This window comes from Mixophyes fleayi, chromosome 1 (genome assembly GCF_038048845.1).
Source record: "Mixophyes fleayi isolate aMixFle1 chromosome 1, aMixFle1.hap1, whole genome shotgun sequence".
NCBI classification, from domain to species: Eukaryota; Metazoa; Chordata; class Amphibia; order Anura; family Limnodynastidae; genus Mixophyes; species Mixophyes fleayi.
The window spans coordinates 57,700,637-57,727,847 of record NC_134402.1 but is presented as its reverse complement, the minus strand read 5'-3'; the positions used below and the strand labels follow the sequence as shown (position 1 = coordinate 57,727,847).

The window sequence follows — 27,211 nt, the reverse complement described above, 5'->3', positions numbered from 1 at the left end:
TCTATCACAGAAACAGCAGTTTTTCGGAACTGCTGTTTCTGTGTTCCCTTTTTAATAAATGTGAGAAATAGTTCAATCCTTATCCTTGCGATAAGGATTGATAACTATTTCTCACTTTTGCCGATTAATGATAAATGTGCCCCTCTATCACCCTCAGTATGTATAAGCATTTTTTGTACTAAACTTCAGTTCAGGATTATACCCTAAATCACTGGTGCTGATCTGTTCTGTTTACAACATATTAAAGCTGGATTATTATTATTGTGAACCTTGCACAGTGGAATTTCTGTTTTGTTTTCTTTTGGATATGTTGATGTATTGAGTGCTTTCACCATCTCTCACTCTCTCTCTCTCTTTATATCTCATTTCTATTTTTATTTTTATGAGTCACTATATCTGCCTATCTGCCACCAAGTTTCTGAGGAAGTTCAAATAAAGTTATCTGACTATTGCAACATCCCATTTTCTTTGGAAAGTGACTTTAGGCTACAAATAGTGCAGAGTTGCTTAAGTCTCTTTTCTAGAGAATACCCTCCCACTTGGATCACAGTATTATATAATATTCTGTTTTTCACTGTGTTTATCACACACCCTGTCTTCGTCTCAGAGTTTATACTTTGATTTTCCAATTGTGAGCATGAAGAAGATTTTGTGCCTTTGCTGGTTCTTCATATCCATTGTCTATGAAACCCGTGCTGGAGTCTATAATGACTTTAGCAATTGTTTCCAATATTTCTATAAAGCTCAAATCCCCAAAGGATTGGAAAGCATTGCTTCACCTAGTCACTTTGATCTCAGCGATTTGCCAGATGGAATTCAAAACCCAGCAGACGTGGCATCTCCAGCTTATATATGTCAAATGTCTAAAGGAAAGTCGTACTTTGCCACTTTATATGACAGAGGTAGACGCATCCCTCTGTATTCTGCCTACATTCTGGACAAGAGAGATAACGTTCCATCAGAATGTGGAAGACAAGGATTCTTCACGTTAGAACCTCAGGTGTGTATTCCTTACTTATGTTCCATTTAGTAACATTATTTTATGGGCTAAGAATTTGCACTGATACATTTGCAGTTCAACTAAAACAAGGTTGTAATCAACACCTGGGGTCAGATTTACATTTAGGAGTAAATCAATTTGTCATCTTGTCTCAGCCATATTGCGCTGCATGGGGTGAAAATGTAAAATGTGCGGATAGATTTAAGAGTTGAGAGGGATGCATGCCCTAGCTCAACTCTAAGTCACAGTGTAAAAAGAAAGCTGCTCAGTTTGTGTTCTATATACAAAAGCAAGCAGTATTTGCATTCTTTCCACCGCAACATGGTTTGTCCTGGTGCAAGTTTGCTCTGAATTCTAAATTAGACCCCTGGGGGTAAATGTATCAAAATCCAATTTTTTTTCAGCGTGTTAAAATTGCGGCAAATCGCAATTTTAGTCCAAAATTTCTCAAATGTATTAAGCTGCGATTTTTACCCTGATCTTCAAAATCGCTGGTCATCTCTGGTGCTTTGCTGCAATGTAAAACACTCCCGTGCTTAGCTAACTCTCCTGTGTTGTCCTTATCGAGCTGCGAGATTAGTAAACACATCACTGTTATACTGACTCTGTCTATAGAGCCGAAGGTCCCGGCAACTGTCAAAACTGTAAAAAATAGATCAAAGTTAAAAAAACAAAAAGCGTGGGGTCCCCCCTCTATTCACTATTAACCCAAGTGCCGCCAGCCTACTGCTGGTTACATGAAAATCGGGGAAAAAATTTGCGTGGGGTCCCCCGGATTTTCACGGAACCAGCACTAGGCAAACCAGCCCGGGTGGTTGGCACTATGGCAGGGTGACATGTGTGTGGGGTCCCCCTGCCATAATGACAAATCAAACCCAAGCTGTTCAGCGCTGGGCTGGATTCCCTAGGGAGTGGGGTCTGCCAGAAAAAATGAGTGCCCCACCCCCTCTAGGGACACCCAGCGCAGTGCTACAAAGTGCTACAGAGGGGATTGAGGGAATAAAGGGTACTTTGTTCACGGAGAACGTTTCTGATAGAAAGAACTGTCTTAATATTTTTTCACATTGGTGGGAGGAAATAATGTAAAACTGGGTGAAAAAAATGGTCCAGATGTTTCTCATCTGTTTTACCATTCGATTTGCCCTAAACCGCTTGAGGCTTGGCCTAAACCGTCTTACCTTAGCAGGTGGGAGGTCGGGATGGCATCATTTGCTCCTGACACTGGGAGCGTGGTGCTAGTCTGTAACATCATAGCTCAGTGTCACACTCCTAGCATATTATTGACATTAAGGAGAAGCAGCCGATAGCTTCACAAGATAGAAGCTGCCGATAGCTTCGGCGTTTGAGTGGTGGACACTGTTAATCATTAAGTATTTTAAACACACCCTAACCATTGGATCCCTAGGAGGTCACCTGGTTTCGCCTATGGCAGCGCCAACCCTGGGTATAGTAGAGAATAAAGTAGCCTTCCTATCGATAACTCCTTGCTGGAAAGTAAGTCTGACAGGGCAGGTGAAGCTGAAATTTGATGGATCAGTGTTGAAGAAAGCTTCAGAAGGAATGTAGGTTGCAATCATAATGCAAAGGTTCTGAAATTGGAGGTTTCCTGGAGATTGCTGGAACATTTGTATCAGGGAGATGGTCCTTTGGTGGGGCATCAGGAGTACAAGAAAGTACAGATAAGAATGAATCTCTTGCAGGACTCTAGCAATCTGTTCTAACTGGAGACCTCACTCTGAGATCATGCTTGAGGAAACCCAAGAGTTGTACTTGTGTAGAATCAGTCAGGGTGGTCAAATAGGCCCAAGGGTGGTCAAGCAGGTCAAAGTTCAGCAACATAGTAACCACAGACAAAGGAGTCCTTTGCTTTGCTCAGGCAAGGAATGTTGTGAATAGGTGCCTGAAATAGAAAGCATGTAGGTATAGATAGAAAACAAGTACATTTTCAGAGAGTGACACACAATGTCATTATATACAGACGTAACACGCAACTGAAACACTATGCAGAGCCTAGAGACAATTTATTAGATATATTTATTGATAAAACAGAATAATTAGTGTTACACCAATCCAATATACATTGTATATATGCTAGAGGTTGTGCGCTCTTTTTTCTACAATAGATATATTTATTGATACTGTACATAACCCTACACACTAAATAATACTGGATGAAATTATATTGATATCAAGTACTTCATTTAATAGATAAAAGTTATTAATGAGCCCTATTACCACGCTGCTCATCTTACCCAATTGATGTTCTGGCCCATAGCCCCACATTCGAAAAAGAGGGGTCGACCTCGAAACTGACATGATCACCAGAGGCTCACTGGAATTCTTGCCTTGGCTCCCCAAGCAGCACTGCCCACCTGCGGCTAGTATGATCCCTATGGTTCGACTCACGCTTTCTGTGTGGGACTCCATGAACAAGGCTCTCTGTCTGTCAGAAGATCCCTCTCCCCTCTCACCAATTCGGGAACATCTTTTTTTTCCAGGAACTCGGCTTGGCCTCGGAGTGGAAGGCTGCGGGAATTACACCCTTCACTTACATTGTGGGAGATTTCGGTCCCCGCCCATTCTCAGCCATACACGAAAGACAATATATCCCTAACTCAAAATTCTTTTGGTATCTCCAAATACGACATTTCATCCAGTCATCCCTCCCGCCCCCTCGCCCACGACGCCTCTCTGTTTTTAAACGCAACTGCATGTTAAACGCTAACTATAAAGGGGCTATCTCCATCCTCTACCATTCTGTCCTTGTCCCTCAAAACTCCACACGGACCACATACATGACTAATTGAGAAGCTGATCTGGGAGAATCCGTAAGTGATGAACAGTAGGACACAATTCACACTCGAATTTCTAAGGGTACTATCAGTGTGGCAATTAAAGAAAACTCTTACATGGTTCTCACTAAGTGGTATCTGGTCCCGACATGTCTACACACTATGTTCCCCACCACCTCAGAAACCTGCTGGAGGCAATGAAGATACCAATTCGATTTTATGCATATATGTGGGCATGCCCTAGGCTATCCTCCTTTTGGACTGTGGTTAGAGCTCTTATAGCGGAAGTCACTGGGCTCACTCTAAACCTGACCCCTGCTAATCTTCTTTTATGTGCCCCTACCCCCCATCTTGCCAAAGCCACAGACAAATTGATTCTCCATTTCTCCTGTGCAGCGAAGTTCTAAATAGTCCGTAACTGGAAAAAAGCAGCCCTCCCTCACACCAGGAAATAATTAATTGGATTTGTTTCCTGAATGGAATACATCACCAGTCTCCAAAACAACAAAGTGCCATCTTTCCACAAAATGTGGGACACCTGGTATTTGCACCACTCAATACCCCTTCCTGGAGCCGACTAAGACCACTCCATATCCTTCCACAGTCACTCACCCACCCCTCTGTCACGTTTACCTCCTACTATTTCCCACCCTCCCTCCATACACCTGCAACATGGCATTAACTTCAAGGTTTAGGTACCAATCACCACGAGCCTCTGTGACACCTTCTTGCATAAGATCATTGGACTGGCTTGGGTATATTTTCCTCAGACGATGGTCTGTTATGGCGTCACAGTTATTATTAAACGTGTTACGGTGCCTTTGTAATGCCATACCTGTTTTTTATTCTTATATTGCTTTAAAACTTTTACAAATAAGGAGATTTAAAAAAAACACGTTATTAATGAGCCCTAATTAATAATAAATACATTTGTACATCATTTCAATATTAATCTGTAGTAAGGATTTTTAACAAGGGGATCCAAGGATAGATTGGAACTTGAATGGGAAAAAAATGACTGACCTCTAAGTGAAATTTAGCATTTCCTTCAATTATAAATGTAGGTAACAAAACACAGTAGTATTAGCATTACCTGTGACTTTGCCACCAGAATTCACATATATTTTGATATAATATTTGTAAAACAGATGGGCTCAAAAGTTTCTATAGACTTCAACAGACTGCAAAAGGGGTGCATGGCACAAGAAAGTTTAAGAACCCCTGTTATATAGGGTAGCAGTGCACAAATGTTTTAGTATTCTATAAGAATAGGACAGCAGATATTACTATTGTGAGCAATGTTTGCGATCCTTAGTTAGGCAGAGATCTTCCACATTGGATTGGCCATTTAGTTCAATAACTGGGAACCAATGATTATTAAGCAGACGTAACTGTCTATGCATCATGCCAATCAAAAAGATAGATATGCGATTGGTTTCCTCTTCTATTAAAAACCTCCTGTATTAAAAAGGCAGTTCCACCCTTTGAAAAAGAAACAGCGTAACGTGTGTGATGATATAGTCTGCTCTAGTATGTTATGTTAATTGTTCTCTGACCTGGATTACAATTAATTGAAGTTGTAAAAGGGTGCTACTCTAGTGGTATGGGGTTCTAATCTCCCTAATAGTCTGTCAAATGTATGGATGACCATTTAATAACATTGCTTATAAGTATTACCGTCAACCCACTCCTTGCAAAGGTAATTCTGATTTAATCTAAGAAATATAGTTCTTATTTTCCCTTAAATCATCAGGACCAATTTTCATATAATAACTTATGTTTATCTCTTCAAGAAACAACTCACACAAAATGTAGCTTCATTTAAAACGTGTTGCATTATTAATTAACATTCTAATTGTAAAACTTTTGTATATTATAAAACAGTGTAAAAGTGTAACAGTATTTTACTCAATCTCAACAGATTTCGTTTACTCTCTAACATAGGTGGTGTAGCATAGAATTTCGTACAATGCATTACATTCATTGCCTGTTTTATAAATAAACAAGTCATTGTGTGTGTGTTTTGACTAACTATTGTCTAAAGGTGTGTGAATGCATTGTGTGTGTGTGTGTGTGTGTGTGTGTGTATGGGAGGGGGAGGAGGAAGGGGAAGAAGACACAGACTAACTCCATTTTAAGCACGCATTTCCACCTTGCAAACAGGGGTGGGCTGGGCCTGGTGGCAAGGGGGCATATGCCCCCCGGGCCGGACAAAGAAAGATTATTTTGGGCCTGTCCCTACAGACAAGGTGGCTGGCTCCTCTCCCGGGACCAGCCACCCCCTCTCTTTGGCCGTGGATCCTAATGATCCGTCCCCCTCCCTTCCACACTGTGTGCTGTTCTTGTAGTCACATGGGATGCGCACCACATGACTGGTGCCTTCCCAGGTGTGAAGAAGAGATGAAGAATCTTGCCGGCGCGCACTGATGGAACCAGGTAAGCGAGGGGTTGCGGTAGTAGTATGTGTGTGTCAGCATAAGGGGGCGGAGGTGCTTCACTAGCACCAAAGCCTGATAAGGAGGTTTGACTCAGATACACATGCAGCAGGAAGGGGGGGGACGGGGGACGTGCAGGTAGGCACATCCCCCTTTCCCACCTGTGGACTAAGAAGACCAGTGGAAAACTTACTAGGAAAACCAGGTGGGGGGGGTTAAGAGATTGCAAGGACAGGGACAGGAAGTCAAGGGTCAGTATAGAGTAGAGATTCATAGCAGAAGCAGCCGTTGCTGATCAGGAAAATCACAATTACTTGAATTCCAGCAACAAACATGCCCATGAATAACCTAGGACACACTGCAAGCAGCTTTCCTAAAAGGCAGAGGAACCCATTCTGACGTTTAAATGAGGCAGCTGAGATCGAGAAGCCAAGGCAGGCACAAGCATTACACAGCAATGGCCATGGGTCACATGCGAGCAAGAGAAGGAGTGCAGCTTCATGCAGCGCAAAAGGTCAGAGAGCAGCCAGGAGGAAGCAATGCAGCAAGGAAACCTCAACTATCTTGCTGGAGCCAGCAGGACAAACCCAGCAAACAGCAGAAATCATCACAGAGCAGCAGCACATGGTGAGTGAACTGTCCCCCCTCCCCCAACAACTTACTGCACATGGTCAAGGGGCTGAAGATGATGATGATGATTCGGGGGAAGAAGGCAGCTTAATGGCGCAACAGCTTGAGGGTCTGTGCAATACACCCTCATCACAGCATTCATCTCTGACTTGCATGACCACAGTTTTACCCGTCAATGGGGGCTATGTTCCGCATGCATGGGGAGCGACACAGCCTCAGTAACGGCAGCGGGAACCCGGGATCTTGGGTATTCATCGCCCCAACACAATTACAAGGGCAGCCACCCAGCTATGGTCCACCGCCTCCAGTTCCAGGACTGCAAGGATGGTGGCCCTACGCCGGATTAGGTCATCAGCCTGCTCCATACCCCTATTATCCCCCACGGTTACCCTCTCCCCCGCGGCACAGATACCAGCGAGAAAAAGGGCGCAGCCAAGATTGCAGAGAGTGCAGGCATAGAAGCACGGAGCAGAGGCATCAGCGGCATGGTAGCTGCAGATCGGCAGGGGAGCACAGTCGGCACAACTCGCCTTAGGGCATTGAAGCTCGGCCATCATCCAGGCATCAAGAAAATAGATTGCATCAAGAGAGAAGATCACATCAGACCAGACATCAGCACACATTGCATCGATATAGGAGCTCACACAGAGCGGCTGCAGGTGCCGGGTCCAGCACCGCAGCAAGAGAGGGTCATCGCCAAGTCCACGCCAATTCCAGCGGGACTTCAGCAGCTCAACATCACTCACCAGTGGCCACATCCAGCCCGGTCAGCGGTAAAGCAGCAGCAGCAGCAGCCGACGCCAGGGCCAGCACGGCAAAAGACAAGACCTCTGGCGCCACTACCAGCGCAGAGATGAGCGTATTGGCGGGGACTGGTGAGAACTCTATTAATGATACTAATGTTAATGATGTTAATAATATGAATATGAATAGGGGTGATCGTTGTAATGTACATGTGGAAGTAGAGGACAGCTCGGGGTTAGATAGTTCTACTGAATCCGAGGGCGAGTCAGCGTATAAGGCTTTTAAGGAGCAGTGGCGCATGCTGAGGATGGTGAGAAAGAAGTGTAGGTTAGCCGGTCCTGGGGTAGATGTGGTTATAAATCAGATGGGGCAGGCTTCTGAGCATAAAGCTGCAGCATTCGAGCAGGCTGGGGTATCACTAGGTGTAACACTTGTGTAACGTGCAGTAAATAAGTAATAAATATGGAGTACTTGCCTTACTCTAGATTAGCGCTGGCCGGCCGGTGGTGCGGAGTCTAACGAACCCCCTGGTGCTCACCAAGAACCGCCGCAAGGCGGGATGGGCTTTGCTGCGGAGGAACGCAGATCGCGGTCCACTGGTCTGCCTCTAGAGGTAAGGATGTGGGAGATATAGCCGTGATCAGCAAGCCGGGGTCTGGTACACTGGAGCATAGAAACAACGTAGTCAATCAAGCCTGGTTCTGGTACACTTGGAGCAAAGAGGTAACGTGGTCAAACAAGTCTGGTTTGGTACACTGGAGCAGAGATTAGACGTGGTCAGCAAGCCGGGGTCTGGTACACTGGAGCAGAGAAGCAACGTAGTCAATCAAGCCTGGGTCTGGTACACTTGGAGCAAAGAGGTAACGTGGTCAAACAAGCCTGGTCTGGTACACTGGAACAGAGTCTGGAATGTCGGCAAGGTTCACTGGAAAGCACAGGAAACGTTTAGTCAGGAACAGGAGGAAGTTGCTCTGACGCGGCCCAGGCATCAGAGCAGAGTTTTTATAGAGCATCTTTGAAATCCCCGCCTGCCGTGTCATGTGACCGCCCGGCCGAGACCCGGAAGCAGGGGAGATCGCGGCACTGGAACGGGGACAGGTAAGTGTGTAACACTAGGATGCGATCTGGGTGCAATTGCAGCTCATTTGCCGAAACAAACAAGAAGGGACATTGTAAAAGGCTCATTCATTGATATATACACCTTGACTGAAGCAGGGCTAAAGGAATAAGGAGAAGTTAGCGAGAAAGGTCTAGCGCAGGCTGATTCGTATAAAACTATGGATAATTGGCTGAGGGGGATGTTCGTTTACACAGGGTGTTACTTAGAAGCTTTCCCAGGGATGGCTATGAGTATGGTGAAATACACAAATTTCATCCACTCAGTCTATAGGAAGTTCGGGGGGACTGTCTGGAGGAACTACGACGAGGCCTTTCACCTGAAGTCGCAGGGTCAGAAGCCAATTAATTTTGGGTCAAGGGACGTAGATATCTGGTTAAACTCCCAGGGCAGTGCAGCTACGGAAAGAGGGGTTGCATCAGCAAAGCTGGGGGCAGGGAGGCCTAGTTTACAAAGGCAAGGTTGAATTAAGTGCTGGGCATTCAACGAGACTCAGTGTACAAGGGCGCAATGCAAGTTCAGGCATGCGTGTAATTTTTGCGGAAACCACTCGCAAACGAATGCGTAAGGAAAAAAAGAGGCCATCAGGCTGCCTTATCTGACGCAAGTGGGCCTAGCGAAGGCAACTAGCCCAATAAGACTAGACAGGATGCGGGTGTGGCTGGCCGGGTATCCTAAGCGGTATGAAGCCGAATTAATTTATGAGGGATTTAAGGAAGGGTTTCCAATTCCGGTCAGGAGGCCAGTTCCTCAAAGGATACGGAGTAAAAACCTCAATGCGCACCCAACAGTGGTTAGAGAAAAAATTGTCAAGGAAATGATTTTAGACCGAGTTGCCGGCCCATATGCGGAGCCCCCCATAAAGGATTTGATTGTCTCCCCCCTAGGGTTGGTGCCTAAGAAAGCAATAGGGAAGTTCAGGCTCATCCAGCATTGGTGCTTCACAGAAGGAGCATCCGTTAACGACGCGCTCGACAGCGAGCAGTGTTCAGTCCAATATCAGTCATTTGACAGTCCAATCAAATTGGTCAGAGCACATGGCAGGGGTGCCCTTATGGCAAAGCTGGACATAGAATCAGCTTTACGGCTCTTGCCGTTACACCCACACAGTTTTAGGCTGATGGGTTTCCATTTTGACAGCAAATTTTTCATTGATAAATGTTTATCAATGGGGTGTGCAATATCATGCTTATACTTTGAGGTTTTTAGTTCATTTCTGCAGTGGTGTTTTGAAATCCATACTGGGTCAAAATCCATAGCGCATTACTTAGACAATTTTTTATTAGTTGGTCCTGCAAAGACAGAGCAGTGCAGCCAATTGTTGGGAGAGCTTCAGTGCATGTTTAGGGAATTCGGTGTCCCTATTGCTCAGGAAAAAACCGAGGGCCCAAAGACAATCATATTTTACTAGGAATCGAAATTGACACCGACAGATTAGAGTGCATGCTCCCAGCAGACAAGATATCAAGGCTCAGTGAGGTGGTTGGCAGGTGCATAGAGGCTAGGAAGGTCACGCTAAAACAGATGCAGTCATTGCTGGGGTTGCCGAACTTCGCTTGCCGGGTGATACCGATGGGCCGCATATTTAAGAGGAGGCTGGAGAGAGCTACGGCATGTGTAAAAAAGAAGCACCACAGGATTCGCATTAGCAGGGAGATCAGTGAGGACCTGTTGGTATGGGAGCGTTTCCTGCACGAGTTTAATGGGTGTCACTCACCGGACTGTGAGTGCTACTTCTCGTGTGTTTAGGAACCGTGGCCGTCCACCATCCTGAGGGTCTGCACATGTGCAGCCCTTTCAACCCTTCAGTACATGTTCCTTTTAGTTAATTGGCTGATCAGGCAACACTCCCTATTTAAAGCACCTGTGGTCAATACCTCGTTGCCTGATCTTGGAGTCTCATTCCCCATGAGCCTCTGAAGGTGTTCCTGTGTTTCCTCGTGTATTCAGCTCCTGCTGATTCCTGTTGTTCGTTTGTGGTTTCCATACCACTTCAACTCTCCTGTGTTTCATCGTGACTGCACCAGCTGATTCCTATCCGCTGCCTCCGTGCTTCTACAGTTTCCAACCACTTCACTCTCCTGTGTTTCATCGTGACTGCACCAGCTGATTCCTATCCGCTGCCTCCGTGCTTCTACAGTTTCCAAACCACTTCAACTCTCCTGTGTTTTATCGTGATGCACCAGCTGATTCCTATCCGCTGCCTCCGTGCTTCTACAGTTTCCAAACCACTTCAACTTTCCCGTGTTTCATTGTGACTGCACCAGCTGATTCCTATCCGCTGCCTCTGTGCTTCTACAGTATACTGCTCACCTCAACTCTCCCGTGTTTCTTCGTGACTGCACCAGCTGATTCCTATCCGCTGCCTCAGTGTATCTGCAGTGTCCTGCTCATCGCAACCCTCCAGTACTCATCGTGTCTTCAGCCAGCCGATCCGCTGTCTCCGGGCTTCTACAGCGTTCCTGCTTGTGTCAACTCGCCTGTCTGCATCGGATCAACGCTCCGCTGCTTTCATCTCAGCTAGACCATCTCTACTCTTCAGTGTTCTCCAGGTGTCCAGTTCTATATACTACTGCTTCCTGAGTATTGTGTACATCCTTGCTGGTCTACCTAGCGTGCGCTGCACCTACTTGGTTACCGCTTCCACCCTCCTGGGACTTCGCATCCTGCCGGCCTCCAGCCGTTCAGGTATCCCTGCACCTCTCTCTGTCAGCCTGCTTGTCACGGGCACTAGGAGTCTTTACCCAGGGATCACCAGGTGGTAAGCTTACCAGAGCAATATAGATGGTAATCGTGTACTCTGGTAGCAGGGTGATCACGGAACACGCAATAGTAGATGATGAGATGCTCAGGAAAGTCTATGACTAGCAGCACTGGTAATATGGAGGTGATAATACACGAGGAACTGTATGGACAAGGGCAAGTGGAGGTAGTCAGTGGTCTGCGTTAGCAAGTTGTACCACTGCTATAGTGAGAAGGAATGTCCAACAGAAACGAGGAGGTGATGAGAGTCAGCGGTCTGCGGATAGCAAGTGGTACCGCTGTCAGAGTGAAGGAATGGAATCCAAGTGGAGGTATCCGGGAAGTCAGTGGTCTGCGGTAGCAAGTTGTACCACTGCTATATGAGAGGAATGGAACAGGTGATACTGGAACAGGAATCAGTGGTCTGCCTTCAGCAAGTTATACCACTGAAAATATATGTGAGGAGGTGTACGGGGAGAGACTGCAAAACAGGATGTACACGGGCACATTAAACACGATCCACAGTAATATGCACAATATATATATAAATGACTGAACAGGTCTGCAACTGTAGGAAGTCTCTGAAGTAATCCAGCACAAGGTAACGCAGTCAATGATGGCAAAAGACTCAGCGGTTTGCAAACTCCAGAGGAGAACCAACACAGTCCAGCAAGATATGCAATACACCAGCACAGTCAATGAGAAGTATGCATACCGTGGTTCAGAAGGCAGTCAAACAGGAGTGCAGTGATACCTAGGCGGCAGGAGGCCGACAGGATGAGAAGTCCCTGGATGTAAGAAGCAGGAGTCTAGTAGGTGCAGCGCACAGGTAAGTAGACCAACAGGGACACGAATCCAATGCTGACAGGAGGGTAGCGACCAGGGGAACCAGGAAGGCGTGGAGAGCGGATCAGCAGTAGATGGACGATAGGACTGGCAGCGGCAGCGGGACTCTGCGAACCCACGGGAGAGATGAGATGACGCTGAGGTGCACAGGAGCAGCGGGTAGAAATCAGTTAGCAGTCACGATGATGAACACAGGCGAGTTGCCAGCTGGAGGCTGTAGTGCACGGAGGCAGCGGATAGGAATCAGCTCACGGTCACGATGATGAACACAGGCGAGTTGCCGACTGGAGGCTGTAGTGCACGGAGGCAGCGGATAGGAATCTGCTCACAGTCACGATGATGAACACAGACGAGTTGCCAGCTGGAGGCTGTAGTGCACGGAGGCAGCGGATAGGAATCTGCTCACAGTCACGATGATGAACACAGGCGAGTTGCCAGCTGGAGGCTGTAGTGCACGGAGGCAGCAGCTAGGAATCTGCTCACAGTCACGATGATGAACACAGGCGAGTTGCCAGCTGGAGGCTGTAGTGCACGGAGGCAGCGGATAGGAATCAGCTCACAGACTTGATGATGAACAGGTGAGTGAATAAGGAGAGAAGGCTGTAGTGCACGGAGGCAGCGGATAGGAATCAGCAAACAGTCACTATGGAATATAATAGCGTTGAAGTGGTATAGGAGACTGTAGTGCACGGAGGCAGCGGATAGGAATCAGCTCACAGTCACGATGATACAGTTGATGGTAGAAGTGGTATGGGAACCACAGTAGTAGAAGTGGTTAGGAAACCACAGAGGTAGAAGTGGTTTGGAAACCACAGGAATCAGCAGCGCTGAATACACGAGGAAACACCTTCAGAGGCTCATGGGGAATGAGACTCCAAGATCAGGCAACGTGGTGTTGACCACAGGTGCTTAATATAGGGAGTGTTGCCTGATCTGCCAATTGAGTTAAAGGGACATACACTGAAGTATAGGAAAGGGCTGCGCATGCGCAGACCCTCAGGATGGAGGACGGCCACGGTTCCTAAATGTCCGGGAAGAGGCACTCACGGTCCGGTGAGTGACAGTACCCCCCCTTTTAAAGGTGGGCACAGAACGCCTGGAACCGGGCTTGTCCGGATTTTTGGAATAAAACTTCTTCAAAAGGGCAGGAGCATTAAGATCTTCAGCTTTGATCCAAGAGCGCTCCTCAGGACCAAAGCCCTTCCAATGAACGAGGAAACGGAGTACTCCTCGCGAAATTTTTGCGTCTAGTACCTCAGTAATTTCGAAATCCTCCTCCTGATGAACTTGAACTGGCTGCGGAGCTGAGGGAGGTTTTGAAAAACGGTTGATAATAAGAGGCTTGAGTAAGGACACATGGAAGGAATTAGAAATCCGAAGATTCTTAGGAAGAAGAAGTTTCACACATACTGGATTGATTACTTGAATGATCCTATATGGACCAATAAAACGAGGGGCGAATTTCATAGATGGAACCTTCAAACAAATGTTTTTAGTAGATAACCAGACACGATCTCCAATTTTTAGTGGTGGAATAGCCCGCCTCTTCTTATCTGCGAAAGATTTATATTTGATAGATGTTTTCTTCAAACAGGTTTTGACCTGAGACCAGATATTTTTAAAGGTCTGACAAGCAGTCTCCACCGCAGGAACTTGGGTGGGCGGGAGGGCAGGAAATTCCGGAAAAGACGGATGGTGACCGTAGACCACAAAAAATGGAGTTTTGGATGATGACTCATGGTACATGTTGTTATGGGCGAATTCGGCCCAAGGAAGCAACTCTACCCAGTTGTCTTGATTGGCTGAAGAGAACATCCTTATAAAAGTCTCAAGATCTTGATTGACACGCTCAGTCTGTCCGTTAGATTGCGGATGGTAAGAAGATGAGAGTGCTAATCGTATGTCCAAGGTTTTACAAAGGGCTCGCCAGAATCTGGAAACGAATTGTACTCCTCTATCTGACACAATCTCAGACGGACATCCATGGATGCGGAAGATCTCTTTAATGAAATGTTCAGCCAGGATAGACGAGGAAGGCAAACCAGACAGAGGGACGAAATGAGCCATCTTCGAAAATCTGTCCACCACCACCCAAATAGTGTTATGATTCTTACTAGGTGGTAAGTCAGTAACGAAATCCATACTAATATGGGTCCATGGTTTGGACGGAATGGGTAGTGGTCGCAGCAACCCTGCTGGAGTTCTGCGGGAAGATTTGAATTGGGAACATAATTCACAGGAGGCAATGAACTCTTTGACGTCTCTCCTCATTGAAGGCCACCAGTAACTTCGAGAGAGCATCTCAAAGGTCTTGTGTTCACCGGCGTGTCCAGAAAAACGAGAGGCATGGAACCACGAAAGAATTTTCCTCCTTAGAGTAGGAGGCACGAGAGTCTTCCCAAATGGTAGCGTTTTGGTGGATGAAGCAGCCAGTGAGATACATTTGGGATCTAGAATGGTATGGTTGGAAACCTCTTCTATATCAGAGGACGTCACAAAAGCTCTAGATAAAGCGTCAGCTTTTTTGTTCTTGGCAGCTGGTTTGAAGGTTATTATTAATTCGAAACGGGAAAAGAAAAGAGACCATCTTGCTTGGCGAGGGTTCAAGCATTGGGCAGACTGAAGGTATGACAAGTTCTTATGATCCGTGAAGATCGTCACTGGATGGCGAGCTCCTTCCAATAGGTATCTCCACTCCTCTAATGCAGCTTTGATAGCCAGTAACTCCTTGTCCCCGATAGTATAATTCTTCTCTGCGGGCAGAAGACCCCGAGAATAGAAGGCACAAGGATGGAATTTTTGCTGTTCAGAGCGTTGGGAGAGAATAGCTCCCAAGCCCACATTAGAGGCATCTACTTCTAGAAAGAAGGGGAGTGTCACATCAGGCTGTCGAAGGATTGGAGCCGAAGAGAAGGACTCTTTGAGTGTTTGAAAGGCTTGAGAAGCCTCAGGCGACCATTGCTTAGGATTAGCCCCTTTTCGAGTCAGGGCCACAATAGGAGATGCAATGGAAGAAAAGTCTTGAATGAAGCGTCTATAGTAATTGGCAAAACCTAAAAAACGCTGAATAGCACGAAGAGTAGTTGGCTGGGGCCAATGTAGTACAGCATTCACCTTGTCTGGATCCATCTTCAGGCCAACTCCGGAAACTATATACCCCAAGAATGGAATCTGGGGTAATTCGAATGAACATTTTTCTAATTTACAGAACAATGAATTTTTTCGTAGCCTGGAGAGGACTTCTGCCACATGTTGGTGGTGAGAAGGCAGGTCCTGGGAAAAGATCAATATGTCGTCCAGGTAGACGACGACACATACATATAATAAGTCCCGAAAGATCTCATTAATGAAGCCTTGAAAAACAGCGGGGGCATTACACAGCCCGAAAGGCATTACCAGATATTCGTAATGCCCGTCTCTGGTGTTAAACGCTGTCTTCCATTCGTCACCGGAACGGATTCTGATTAAATTGTAGGCACCACGAAGATCCAACTTAGTGAAAATACGGGCTCCCTTGATGCGATCGAATAGCTCAGTGATCAGCGGAATGGGGTACCGATTCTTGATCGTAATGGCGTTGAGTCCACGAAAATCTATGCAAGGGCGTAATGATCCATCCTTCTTTTTGACGAAGAAGAACCCAGCTCCAGCGGGAGAGGTGGAAGGTCGAATAAACCCACGCTGGAGGTTCTCCTGTATATACTCAGATGTAGCTTGAGTCTCAGGTAACGAGAGTGGATAGACCCGGCCCCTGGGGGGAGTCTTGCCAGGTAGAAGGTCGATCGAACAATCCCAAGAACGATGAGGAGGAAGACGTTCAGACTGAGCTTTATCAAACACATCGGTAAATGAAGCATATTGAGGAGGGAGTCCCGGTGAGGTAGATGAGATGGAAGATTGCTGTACTTTGAGAGGAATAACTTGAGAAAGGCAACGATGGTGACATTCAGGCCCCCAAGACGTGACTTGAGGGGTGCGCCAGTCAATCTGGGGAGAGTGACACTGAAGCCATGGAAGGCCTAAGACAATCGGACTTGTCGTAACAGGAAGGATTAAAAACGATATTACTTCATGATGCAGAGCACCAATCTGAAGTGTCACTGGAGACGTACTCTGAGTGATGAGACCGTTGATGAGACGTGAGCCATCTATAGCCGTCACAGTAATGGATGTTTTTAAGGTAATCACTGGTAGAGACCATTGATTTACTAAAGATTCGGAAATAAAATTTCCTGCTGCTCCGGAATCAATTAATGCCTGTGACTCAAAGGTTTTGGTAGCAGAGGAAATCGTAACATCAAAAGCGCAGACTTTAGATTTCATGGAAGATGGAGAGGACTCCAGGGACCCTAACTTCACCTCTCCAGAACTAGTTAGGGCCTGGCATTTCCCGATCTCTTAGGGCAGGAGCTGAGAATATGAGTGGAATCAGCACAATAGATACAGAGTCTATTCTTTACTCTTCGTTTTCTCTCCTCGGAAGATAATTTGGAACGTCCTATCTCCATGGGAATCACAGAGGGTGAAACTGGACGAAATTGAGGGTTAGAACGAAGAGGTGCTTTAGCAGAAGTTGTTTTCTCAGCCTCTCTTTCACGAAATCTCATATCAACACGATGGCATAGAGAGATCAAATCTTCAAGTGATGAAGGAAGCTCTTGAGTAGTCAGTGCATCTTTAATTTTATCGGAGAGCCCCTGCCAGAAGGCGGCAACTAGGGCTTCAGTGTTCCACTGAAGTTCAGAGGCTAAAATCCTAAATTGAATGACGTACTGGCCTACTGTATGAGATCCTTGTCGTAGGCGGAGGATGCTGGAAGCAGCGGAGGTCACACGACCTGGTTCATCGAACACACTTCGGAATGTAGAAATGAATTTGGCACTATCTTGTAATATCGGATCATTTCTTTCCCACAGAGGGGAGGCCCAAGCCAGGGCTTGTCCTGAAAACAAAGAGATAAGATAGGCCACTCTTGAACGATGGGTAGAAAAATTTTGAGGTTGGAGCTCAAAATGGACTGAACATTGGTTCAGGAAACCCCTACAAGTTTTGGGGTCTCCATCGTACTTTGACGGAGTAGGCAGGTGAAGCGTGGAAGCTGTAGACACCTGGGATGGCACTGGGGAAACGGAGGAAAGCACAGAAGCCTCAGGAGTAGCTGTCACAGTCTGTCCAGATGTTCCTTGGGAGGTTAATGACTGATAACACTGAAGTAACAGCTGTTGGCGGGCATCCTGTTGCTCCACACGGCTGACCAGATGCTGCAGCATCTCTTTGGCGGTAGGTTCCGTATCTGGGTCTGTCATGGCCTGATCTTACTGTCACGGGCACTAGGAGTCTTTACCCAGGGATCACCAGGTGGTAAGCTTACCAGAGCAATATAGATGGTAATCGTGTACTCTGGTAGCAGGGTGATCACGGAACACGCAATAGTAGATGATGAGATGCTCAGGAAAGTCTATGACTAGCAGCACTGGTAATATGGAGGTGATAATACACGAGGAACTGTATGGACAAGGGCAAGTGGAGGTAGTCAGTGGTCTGCGTTAGCAAGTTGTACCACTGCTATAGTGAGAAGGAATGTCCAACAGAAACGAGGAGGTGATGAGAGTCAGCGGTCTGCGGATAGCAAGTGGTACCGCTGTCAGAGTGAAGGAATGGAATCCAAGTGGAGGTATCCGGGAAGTCAGTGGTCTGCGGTAGCAAGTTGTACCACTGCTATATGAGAGGAATGGAACAGGTGATACTGGAACAGGAATCAGTGGTCTGCCTTCAGCAAGTTATACCACTGAAAATATATGTGAGGAGGTGTACGGGGAGAGACTGCAAAACAGGATGTACACGGGCACATTAAACACGATCCACAGTAATATGCACAATATATATATAAATGACTGAACAGGTCTGCAACTGTAGGAAGTCTCTGAAGTAATCCAGCACAAGGTAACGCAGTCAATGATGGCAAAAGACTCAGCGGTTTGCAAACTCCAGAGGAGAACCAACACAGTCCAGCAAGATATGCAATACACCAGCACAGTCAATGAGAAGTATGCATACCGTGGTTCAGAAGGCAGTCAAACAGGAGTGCAGTGATACCTAGGCGGCAGGAGGCCGACAGGATGAGAAGTCCCTGGATGTAAGAAGCAGGAGTCTAGTAGGTGCAGCGCACAGGTAAGTAGACCAACAGGGACACGAATCCAATGCTGACAGGAGGGTAGCAACCAGGGGAACCAGGAAGGCGTGGAGAGCGGATCAGCAGTAGATGGACGATAGGACTGGCAGCGGCAGCGGGACTCTGCGAACCCACGGGAGAGATGAGATGACGCTGAGGTGCACAGGAGCAGCGGGTAGAAATCAGTTAGCAGTCACGATGATGAACACAGGCGAGTTGCCAGCTGGAGGCTGTAGTGCACGGAGGCAGCGGATAGGAATCAGCTCACGGTCACGATGATGAACACAGGCGAGTTGCCGACTGGAGGCTGTAGTGCACGGAGGCAGCGGATAGGAATCTGCTCACAGTCACGATGATGAACACAGACGAGTTGCCAGCTGGAGGCTGTAGTGCACGGAGGCAGCGGATAGGAATCTGCTCACAGTCACGATGATGAACACAGGCGAGTTGCCAGCTGGAGGCTGTAGTGCACGGAGGCAGCAGCTAGGAATCTGCTCACAGTCACGATGATGAACACAGGCGAGTTGCCAGCTGGAGGCTGTAGTGCACGGAGGCAGCGGATAGGAATCAGCTCACAGACTTGATGATGAACAGGTGAGTGAATAAGGAGAGAAGGCTGTAGTGCACGGAGGCAGCGGATAGGAATCAGCAAACAGTCACTATGGAATATAATAGCGTTGAAGTGGTATAGGAGACTGTAGTGCACGGAGGCAGCGGATAGGAATCAGCTCACAGTCACGATGATACAGTTGATGGTAGAAGTGGTATGGGAACCACAGTAGTAGAAGTGGTTAGGAAACCACAGAGGTAGAAGTGGTTTGGAAACCACAGGAATCAGCAGCGCTGAATACACGAGGAAACACCTTCAGAGGCTCATGGGGAATGAGACTCCAAGATCAGGCAACGTGGTGTTGACCACAGGTGCTTAATATAGGGAGTGTTGCCTGATCTGCCAATTGAGTTAAAGGGACATACACTGAAGTATAGGAAAGGGCTGCGCATGCGCAGACCCTCAGGATGGAGGACGGCCACGGTTCCTAAATGTCCGGGAAGAGGCACTCACGGTCCGGTGAGTGACACTGCTCTCCTGAACCACGGTATGCATACTTCTCATTGACTGTGCTGGTGTATTGCATATCTAGCTGGACTGAGTTGTTCTCCTCCGGAGTTTCCTATCCACTGAGACTATTGCTATCATTTGACTGTGTTACCGTTTAGCCTGGATAGTTCTCGTGACTTTGTATATTTGTGCAGTGCTGCTCAGTTATTACTATTGTGTGCATATCATCGTGGGATCAAGTTCAGTGTGCCCGTGTATACTCTGCATTGCATTTATCTCCCCGTGCTCCTCCTCACTTATATATTTCAGTGGTACAACTTGCTAGAGGCAGACCACTGTTCCCTGTTTTCTGAGTCACCAGTTTCCAGTATCCTTTCACATAGCAGTGGTACAACTTGCTAACGCAGACCACTGACTCCCCGGATACCTTCACCTGGATTCCATTCCTTCACCCAGACAGCGGTACAACTTGCTATACGCAGACCGCTGACTCTCATCACCTCCTCGTTACTCCTGGACATTCCTCCTCACTATAGCAGTGGTACAACTTGCTATACGCAGACCACTGACTACCCTCACGTTTCCTTGTCCATCCAGTTCCTCGTGTACAGTTATCTACCTATTACCAGTGCTGCTAGTCATAGACTTTCCTCGAGCATTTTCTTATCATCTGCTGTCTCCTGTTCCGTGATCACCCCGCTACCAGAGTACCATATTACCACCTATACTGCTCTGGTAAGTCTATCATCTGGTGATACCTGGGTAAAGACTCCTAGTGCCCGTGACAATGGGGTGCGTTTATGACCCGCATCAGAGCAGCCTAACCATGAGCTGCAGCTGTTCACAGACGCAGCAGGGGCAATAGGTTTCGGAGCATATATGCAGAGGGAATGGTGCGCACAAACGTGGCCCGAGGATTGGGTCCCTAGCGGTCTCACTAAGAACCTAGCTGCGCTGGAATTGTTTCCAATAGTGGTGGCGTTAGAAATTTGGGGAAAGAGGTTGGAGAACAAGCACATCAGGTTCTGGTGCGACAACCTAGGAGTGGTGCAAGCCATTAACAATCAGTCAGCATCATCCCCCCCTGTGATTAGGCTGCTTAGGTGGTTAGTTGCAAGGTGCCTGCAACAGAACATTACTTTCAGAGCAAAGCATGTCCAGGGTGAGCGCAATACCATAGCTGATGTGCTCGCGTAACAGAAGTGGGACGTTTTCAGGGAGGTTGCTCCTCATGTGGAACAAATAGGCTTACCATGCCCTTCCCATCTTTGGCAAAATGTCAACCCGGTCTAGGTGAGCTGGTGACGAAGTCCTTGGCGCAAAAGACATGGAGAACTTATAGTGCAGCTTGGGACAGGTGGCAGCAGTTTAAAGCCAGAAGAGTATCAGAGGGTAAGGAAGCCTTACAGATATTATTGGCATTCCTGGGTGAGCTACACACAGCCAGGGCTTCGAAGGCCAGTGTTAGCAGCATACTAGCCGGCATTGCTTTTTTCTTAAGGCTGAGGGGAGAAGCAGATATAACCAAAGCATTCATAGTGCGTACAGTAATGAGAGGCTGGGCCAGGAACGAGACTCAGAACCCGGATCCCCGGGAACCAGTGACAGCAGAGAGGCTGAGGGAGTTAGTTGGGATGAAGGGAAAAATGGGAAACAACGCTGTTTACCACTGCATTCATTTTGGTATACAGTGGGGCTTTCAGAGTCAGTGAGTTGATAGCTCAATCCAATAAATCATTCAGATTAGGCCTTTTGTGAATGTGGTAGTGTCCGTTAACAGGGTGCTATGTAAGATCCACAGGTCTAAGACGGACCAGTTAGAAAAAGGGAGGTGGGCCCAAATGTGGCGCCAGGCGGTTGTGGCGGTTTGCCCTGTGGCTGCAGTGGAGCAATATCTCGGCTCAAGGTCAGAGAGAGGGGAAGTCTTCCTGGTGCACAGGGACGCATCCCCTTTAACAAGGTTCCAGTTCACAGCGGTTTTTAAGAGATGCGTGCAATTAGATTTAGTAGAAGGTATCAGGATAGATTTGGTGTGGATGAAAGACCGCTGGGGTGCCGTTACACTAGTATGGTCATATATCATCCGAAGGGTATCCTGGAGAGGTGCGAGGAAGGGAGCGGGCATTGACAGAGTTCGCAAGAGGGTGAATTCGGCCATAGGTAAACTAATTTCCGCGTGTGGCGGCATCAGCATACGGCATGAAGACATTAGCATGAAATGCATTGGTTTTTATAGGAGAGATGGAGTACACCTGTCAGAGATTGCGCTAGACTTGTTCAATAACGCGATACAGGAAGCGTTGGAGGTGTTGGCTGGTTGTTGTCGCAGCTTGGCGGTGGGGGCTTCGGCCTCATGAATGGTTCATAAAGGCCTCGTGTGGCGGTGGAAAGCCGTGCGCAAGGTATAGATATTGGGGGGAGCCAGCATCAGTGCATAATCACCCCAGAGAGGCGGCTGTCTGCCCGGCTCCAGCTTCAACGGTTGGGCCTCTACGGGGGCGTGCCAAGGAAAAAGAGGGTGTGTGTGCACAAGATGCGGGCTCCAGGGAGCATGCTTGTGGTGCCCACATGATGGGCAGAACACATCCGAAAAATTCCTGGGGGGGCGTGCTTGCGGTGCTCACAAGGTGGGCAGAACACACCTCTCATAAGGTGAAGGAATTGGTGGAATAAATTCCTGGGGGGGGGCGTGCTTGCGGTGCTCACAGGGTGTGCAGAACACGCCCCCATAAGGTGAAGGAATTGGTAAAAGGTAAGAGATATTTGCGCACTGCTTTCCCTGCATTTGTTGTTGATTTTAAATAAAATTGTGACCGTTATTTACGCCAACACCAGCCTTGCGTCTTTTCCCTTATTTCACCAAAGGGTTTGTTTCCTCCTGCTGGATGCCAACAGGTAGGCATATCCTCCCTTAATGAATGTAGTGTGTGTGTGAGGGGCCAGCATATGAATGTAGTGTGTGTGAGGGGCCAGCATATTAATCTAGTGTGTGCGCGAGGGGCCAGCATATGAATGTAGTGTGTGCGCGGGGGGCCAGCATATGAATGTGGTGTTTGTGCGAGGGGCCAGCATAAATGTAGTGTGTGTGCGAGGGGCCAGCATAAATGTAGTGTGTGTGCTAGGGTCCAGCATATGAATGTAGTGTGTGTGTGAGGGGCCAGCATATGAATGAAGTGTGTGTGTGTGAGGGGCCAGCATATTAATTTAGTGTGTGTGTGAGGGGGCCAGTAAGTGAATGTAGGTTGTGAGGGGGGGGGGGGCAGTAAATGAATGTAGTGTGTGTGTGAGGGAGGAGGGGGGGTCTTAATATAATGTTGGAGGTAGGCTATTAATTTAATTGTGGAGTGCAGGTGGGGGCTAATTATTGGGTGCTATTTTATATGTGGGATGATGGTGGAGCAATTTAATTTGATAGTGGTGCTCATGAATTTATAATGGGGTAATTGGACCTTTAATTTAATGCTGGGGTGGTTTGGGAGCTATTTATTGATTGTGGGCTGTTTGGGCAAAATGAGGTCTATTTATTAAATGTGATTATGTATTATTTAATGCATGTGATTGTTGTGGGAAATGGTTGTATTTGTTAAATGTAATGCTATTTAAATTATTGCTCAGGCTGTTTGGAGGGAGGGAAATAGGTTTATTTATTAAATGTGTATACTATCAATTTAATGTTGGAGCTAGTTGTAGGGAAATAGATCTATTTATTAAATGTGAATACAATTATTTTAATGTTGGGGCTGGAGGGAGGCCTCATTATAAATCGTGGGTGCTATTTTGATTTAACATCAAGGCAGGGTGGAGTTTTCTAAATTTCATGTACCCATTTTTTTCCAAATAGGGCCCCCAACATTCCAGGATCCAGACAAGCAGCAACTGATCTAAAGACATCAGCAGCCACAGGTGTCGAAAGTGACAAGAACAGGTAGGAGAGAGCAATACAGTCTGCCAACTGTTCTGAATCTGTTGGAGCAGTCCCAAATTTAAGTGACTGTCTCGCTTAGTCAGGATATGGTCTGACTGGAATGACAGTTGGGAGGTATGTCTTGCTTCACACTGTACTACTCATGAAGGCAGAACTGCGTACAACTAACTGTAGTGCACACAGTATTGCCTGTGTATTTGTCTAAAATGATAACCATGTTACATCATAGCTCTGGGCTAGGGTGTCAGATTGACACCTAGTGCTCTTTTCCTCTTCCCAGTAGCAGCCCTCATATTATTTGTTTTAGGTTAACCCTAAAACAAATAATCTTATTAGTATATAGTGCATTGCTCAAAACAAGTACGTTTTGCTGGCAAAAATATCAGTAGGTGTCTTTACTAAACTGCGGGTTTGAAAAATTGGAGATATTTCCTATAACAACCAATCTGATTCTAGTTATCATTTATTTAGTACATTCTACAAAATGACAGCTAGAATCTGATTGGTTGCTAAAGGCAACATCTCCACTTTTTCGTAGTTTAGTAAATATACCCCCCAGGTTTTTAAAGCAAAAGGGATTTTTGCATTTTGACTAATCAGCCCCAATGATCAGTACTGTAGTAGAACATTATTATATAATCTATTGCTATATGATTTATACCCCCATTATTAGCCAGGTATGTGTAAAAATAAATAAAATAAAAAAGAAATAAAAATAAAGTCCTGTAGGGAGAAGGAACATATAAAATAAAATGCAATATAAAGTGAGGTTTGTTTTTTGCTGCATTATTTGCTTTCATTATTTAAGATTTATCAGTTATAATAATAAAGTATAGCTGGCTTAAGCAACACTACAATAGCCTTTTTTATATTGATAAATAAATATATATTGTACCAAACACCCACTTTAAGGGTGAGCTGCTACTTATGGGCCAGTGCAATGTGCTTCCAAATATTTTCACATTTATCTCACATATAAACTTCTTCCATTTCAAACACATATAAACTCATATAATCCTATTTCACTCATTTTAACACATTAACCCTCTAATATAAATTGTCTTTTGTGCCACATCACATATACACAAATATCCATTGCTTTCTAGGCCACAGGCAACTTACTTTTCAGCATGTTCAGCTAGGACATACTTGCCTACTTTTGAAGGCAGCTGTCTGGGAGGGGGTCCGTCGAGGGGGCGTGGTGTGCCGTTAGGCCCCACCCATGTCAAATTTAGACAATGTCAGCTAATCGCAGCAGAGGAGCGGGATCCCAATGTCACGTTTAGCCTCGCCCCCACCCTCTTCAACAACGGAGATGGCTGCATCCTGGATGTTTTCCTGCTTTCTCGGGAGTCCGGGAGAACTTCCAAAAATTTGGGAGTCTCCCGCACATTCCAGGAGAGTAGGCAACTATGAGCTAGGAGCTGTATCTGCTTGTCTTACCAGGCTGGGAGCTTGGAACCAAGATAGCCTCTGTGCTCTTTGCTGCATAACATAATACCTTTCTTCTGGGAAGAGTTTACCTTTTCACAGGAAATAGATCACAGCATTTCATATGCTAGTTCTGAGCAACTAAACAGAATTACAAGCATTCACAAGCTTCATGTTTATAGTGGGGGAGGAGTTTTGTGCAGAGTAAGTTTTCTCATTCAAATATAGCAGGAATCTGATTATATTATATTAGAAAATGGAAAATCCTTACCAGAAATAATGATGAAATTAAAACATATATGCATCTCTGAGATGGGGCTGACTTTATACTGAGGATTGTATCTGAATAAATTCTAGTGAGACCCAAGTTTAATCTCCACAACATAAGTGATGCCGCTGATATATGTTAGCAAGAATGTATAAGAAGTTAATTCTACTCTAGATATAAAATCTTTGTCCTTCGCAATCAGTTACAAGGGGTTATTGTATTAGACCGAAATGCAGTAATATAAGCAAAGTGACTCCATTATCCATAATTATAAGGGTATCATTGATTAATAATAAAATAGAAGAATTGTTACACTTTTGTGGCTAGTGGATACTGTATAATTTAAGATCAATTTAAATACTTTGTAAAATACCGTGGTAGGCTAAATAAATTAGATATACCTTTATGAGACTGGAGTAACCATATGAGGATTCAAAAGGGTAAATAAGATCCTAAGGGACATATAAGGGTATTGAACTAGAATAGATATAAAAGAAATACCAATCTGTCTACTGGAACTGAATAAAAAGTAACCCTGAGATATTTCTCATACCCCGTTGACAAAAACCTGGGTTATTACCGGGGCGAGCTCTGACGACCTGGGTCGAGGCTGAGTGTGAACAGGTCCTCTGCATCTACCCGGGTCTGATGACCTGGGATTTAGACCCGGGTCTTTTGCAGGGTTATTCCCGGGTCTGAACCGGGTAGACGCCAGTCTGAGCTAATTTAGCATGTGTGTGCAGTTGACACCCACAGTTGGTGAGTGGATGGCTCGGCCAAACAGCACCAGTAGGAGTAGTCAGAGATGAATTGTGGCTAAAATCATTGAAAAAAAAACCAAAGGGTGGTGGAATAAGCTCATAGTAAGAGATTACCGAAACCTCCCACCGACTGCTTATTAAGAGCAACTAAAATACTAAAAATTAGATGCATCACAACAAACTACTCAAAGCAAAAACACTGCATTAGATCTAATTTCACACAACATTAAAATAAAACGCATCACATGTTTATGTTCACTGATCACCTCCATAATGCTGATCTCAAGGGCACTGTTATGTAAATTAGCACTTAAACAATGTAAGTGAAAGGGGTTTACAGTGCTGTGTATGTTTCTATTGTTTCTAACTGTGGCACAAAAAAAGGAAATTATCTTTATTTATCAAATTAATATTAACATTTATATTTTATTTTTCAGCTGGTTTATAGAAACATTAACGGAGACACGCTACCTATCAAAGATACAAAAAGTGAAATAAAGAATTATAACACAAAACATGGCATTTCTGAAAGGCCTGAGAAAAACAGACCAAGCGTTCTTATAGAAACAAGTCAGGCTGTTGATTCAGACTATAAGAGTGAGCACTATCAGAGAGGTCATTTGAATCCCTGTGGACATCATGTGGCAGAGGTTAATTATAAAACAACATTCACCCTGACCAATGTGGTGCCAATGACTAACAAGTTAAATAATGACATTTGGAGTAAGTATGAGGACTCGATGGTCAAATATTCTGATGGCTGTACCACCATGTACGTAATTATAGGCATTGTCCCAGGGAATAATGTGCTCAACAATCGTCTTACTATCCCCAGTTATGTGTGGAATGCTTACTGCTGTGTAGATAACAATGGTCAACCAATTAAATCTGGAGCTGCACTCATTGCAAATGACAATGCATTCGAACCAAACTATGAGGTTAAAAATATTGAAATTAGTGTCCTTCAAGTCAAACTGAAAGGACTGCTAGGTGTTCCACACAATATTGTGTTATTTCAAAATGATTGCAAACGCTAGAACGTTTTAGAGATCTCGAATCTACTATATCATTGTCTTTAATTAGATTAAGGTTATGACTGTTAAATATGTAACCAGTTAATTAGTATTTGTGTTTTTATTGACATGTTCATCTATGCTGTATAATCACAGCTTTGCTCACCTAACATAACCTGCACTGGAATAGTACTGGAATAGTTGCTATCAAATGTTATTGGACAACAATCAATCAATTGTATCATGTTTACCAAATAAAATCATATTGCATTCCA

General features: G+C 45.7%; 1 protein-coding gene across 1 annotated transcript; it reads left to right on the top strand.

The window, feature by feature from the left end:
- The first annotated feature begins 562 nt into the window (after positions 1-562).
- LOC142138166 (endonuclease domain-containing 1 protein-like) lies at positions 563-27,211 on the top strand. The gene is made up of 2 exons (XM_075194805.1): positions 563-1,000; positions 26,361-27,211. Exons 1-2 carry the CDS (start codon positions 638-640, stop codon positions 26,958-26,960), a joined length of 963 nt encoding a protein of 320 aa, XP_075050906.1. The 5' UTR covers positions 563-637; the 3' UTR covers positions 26,961-27,211.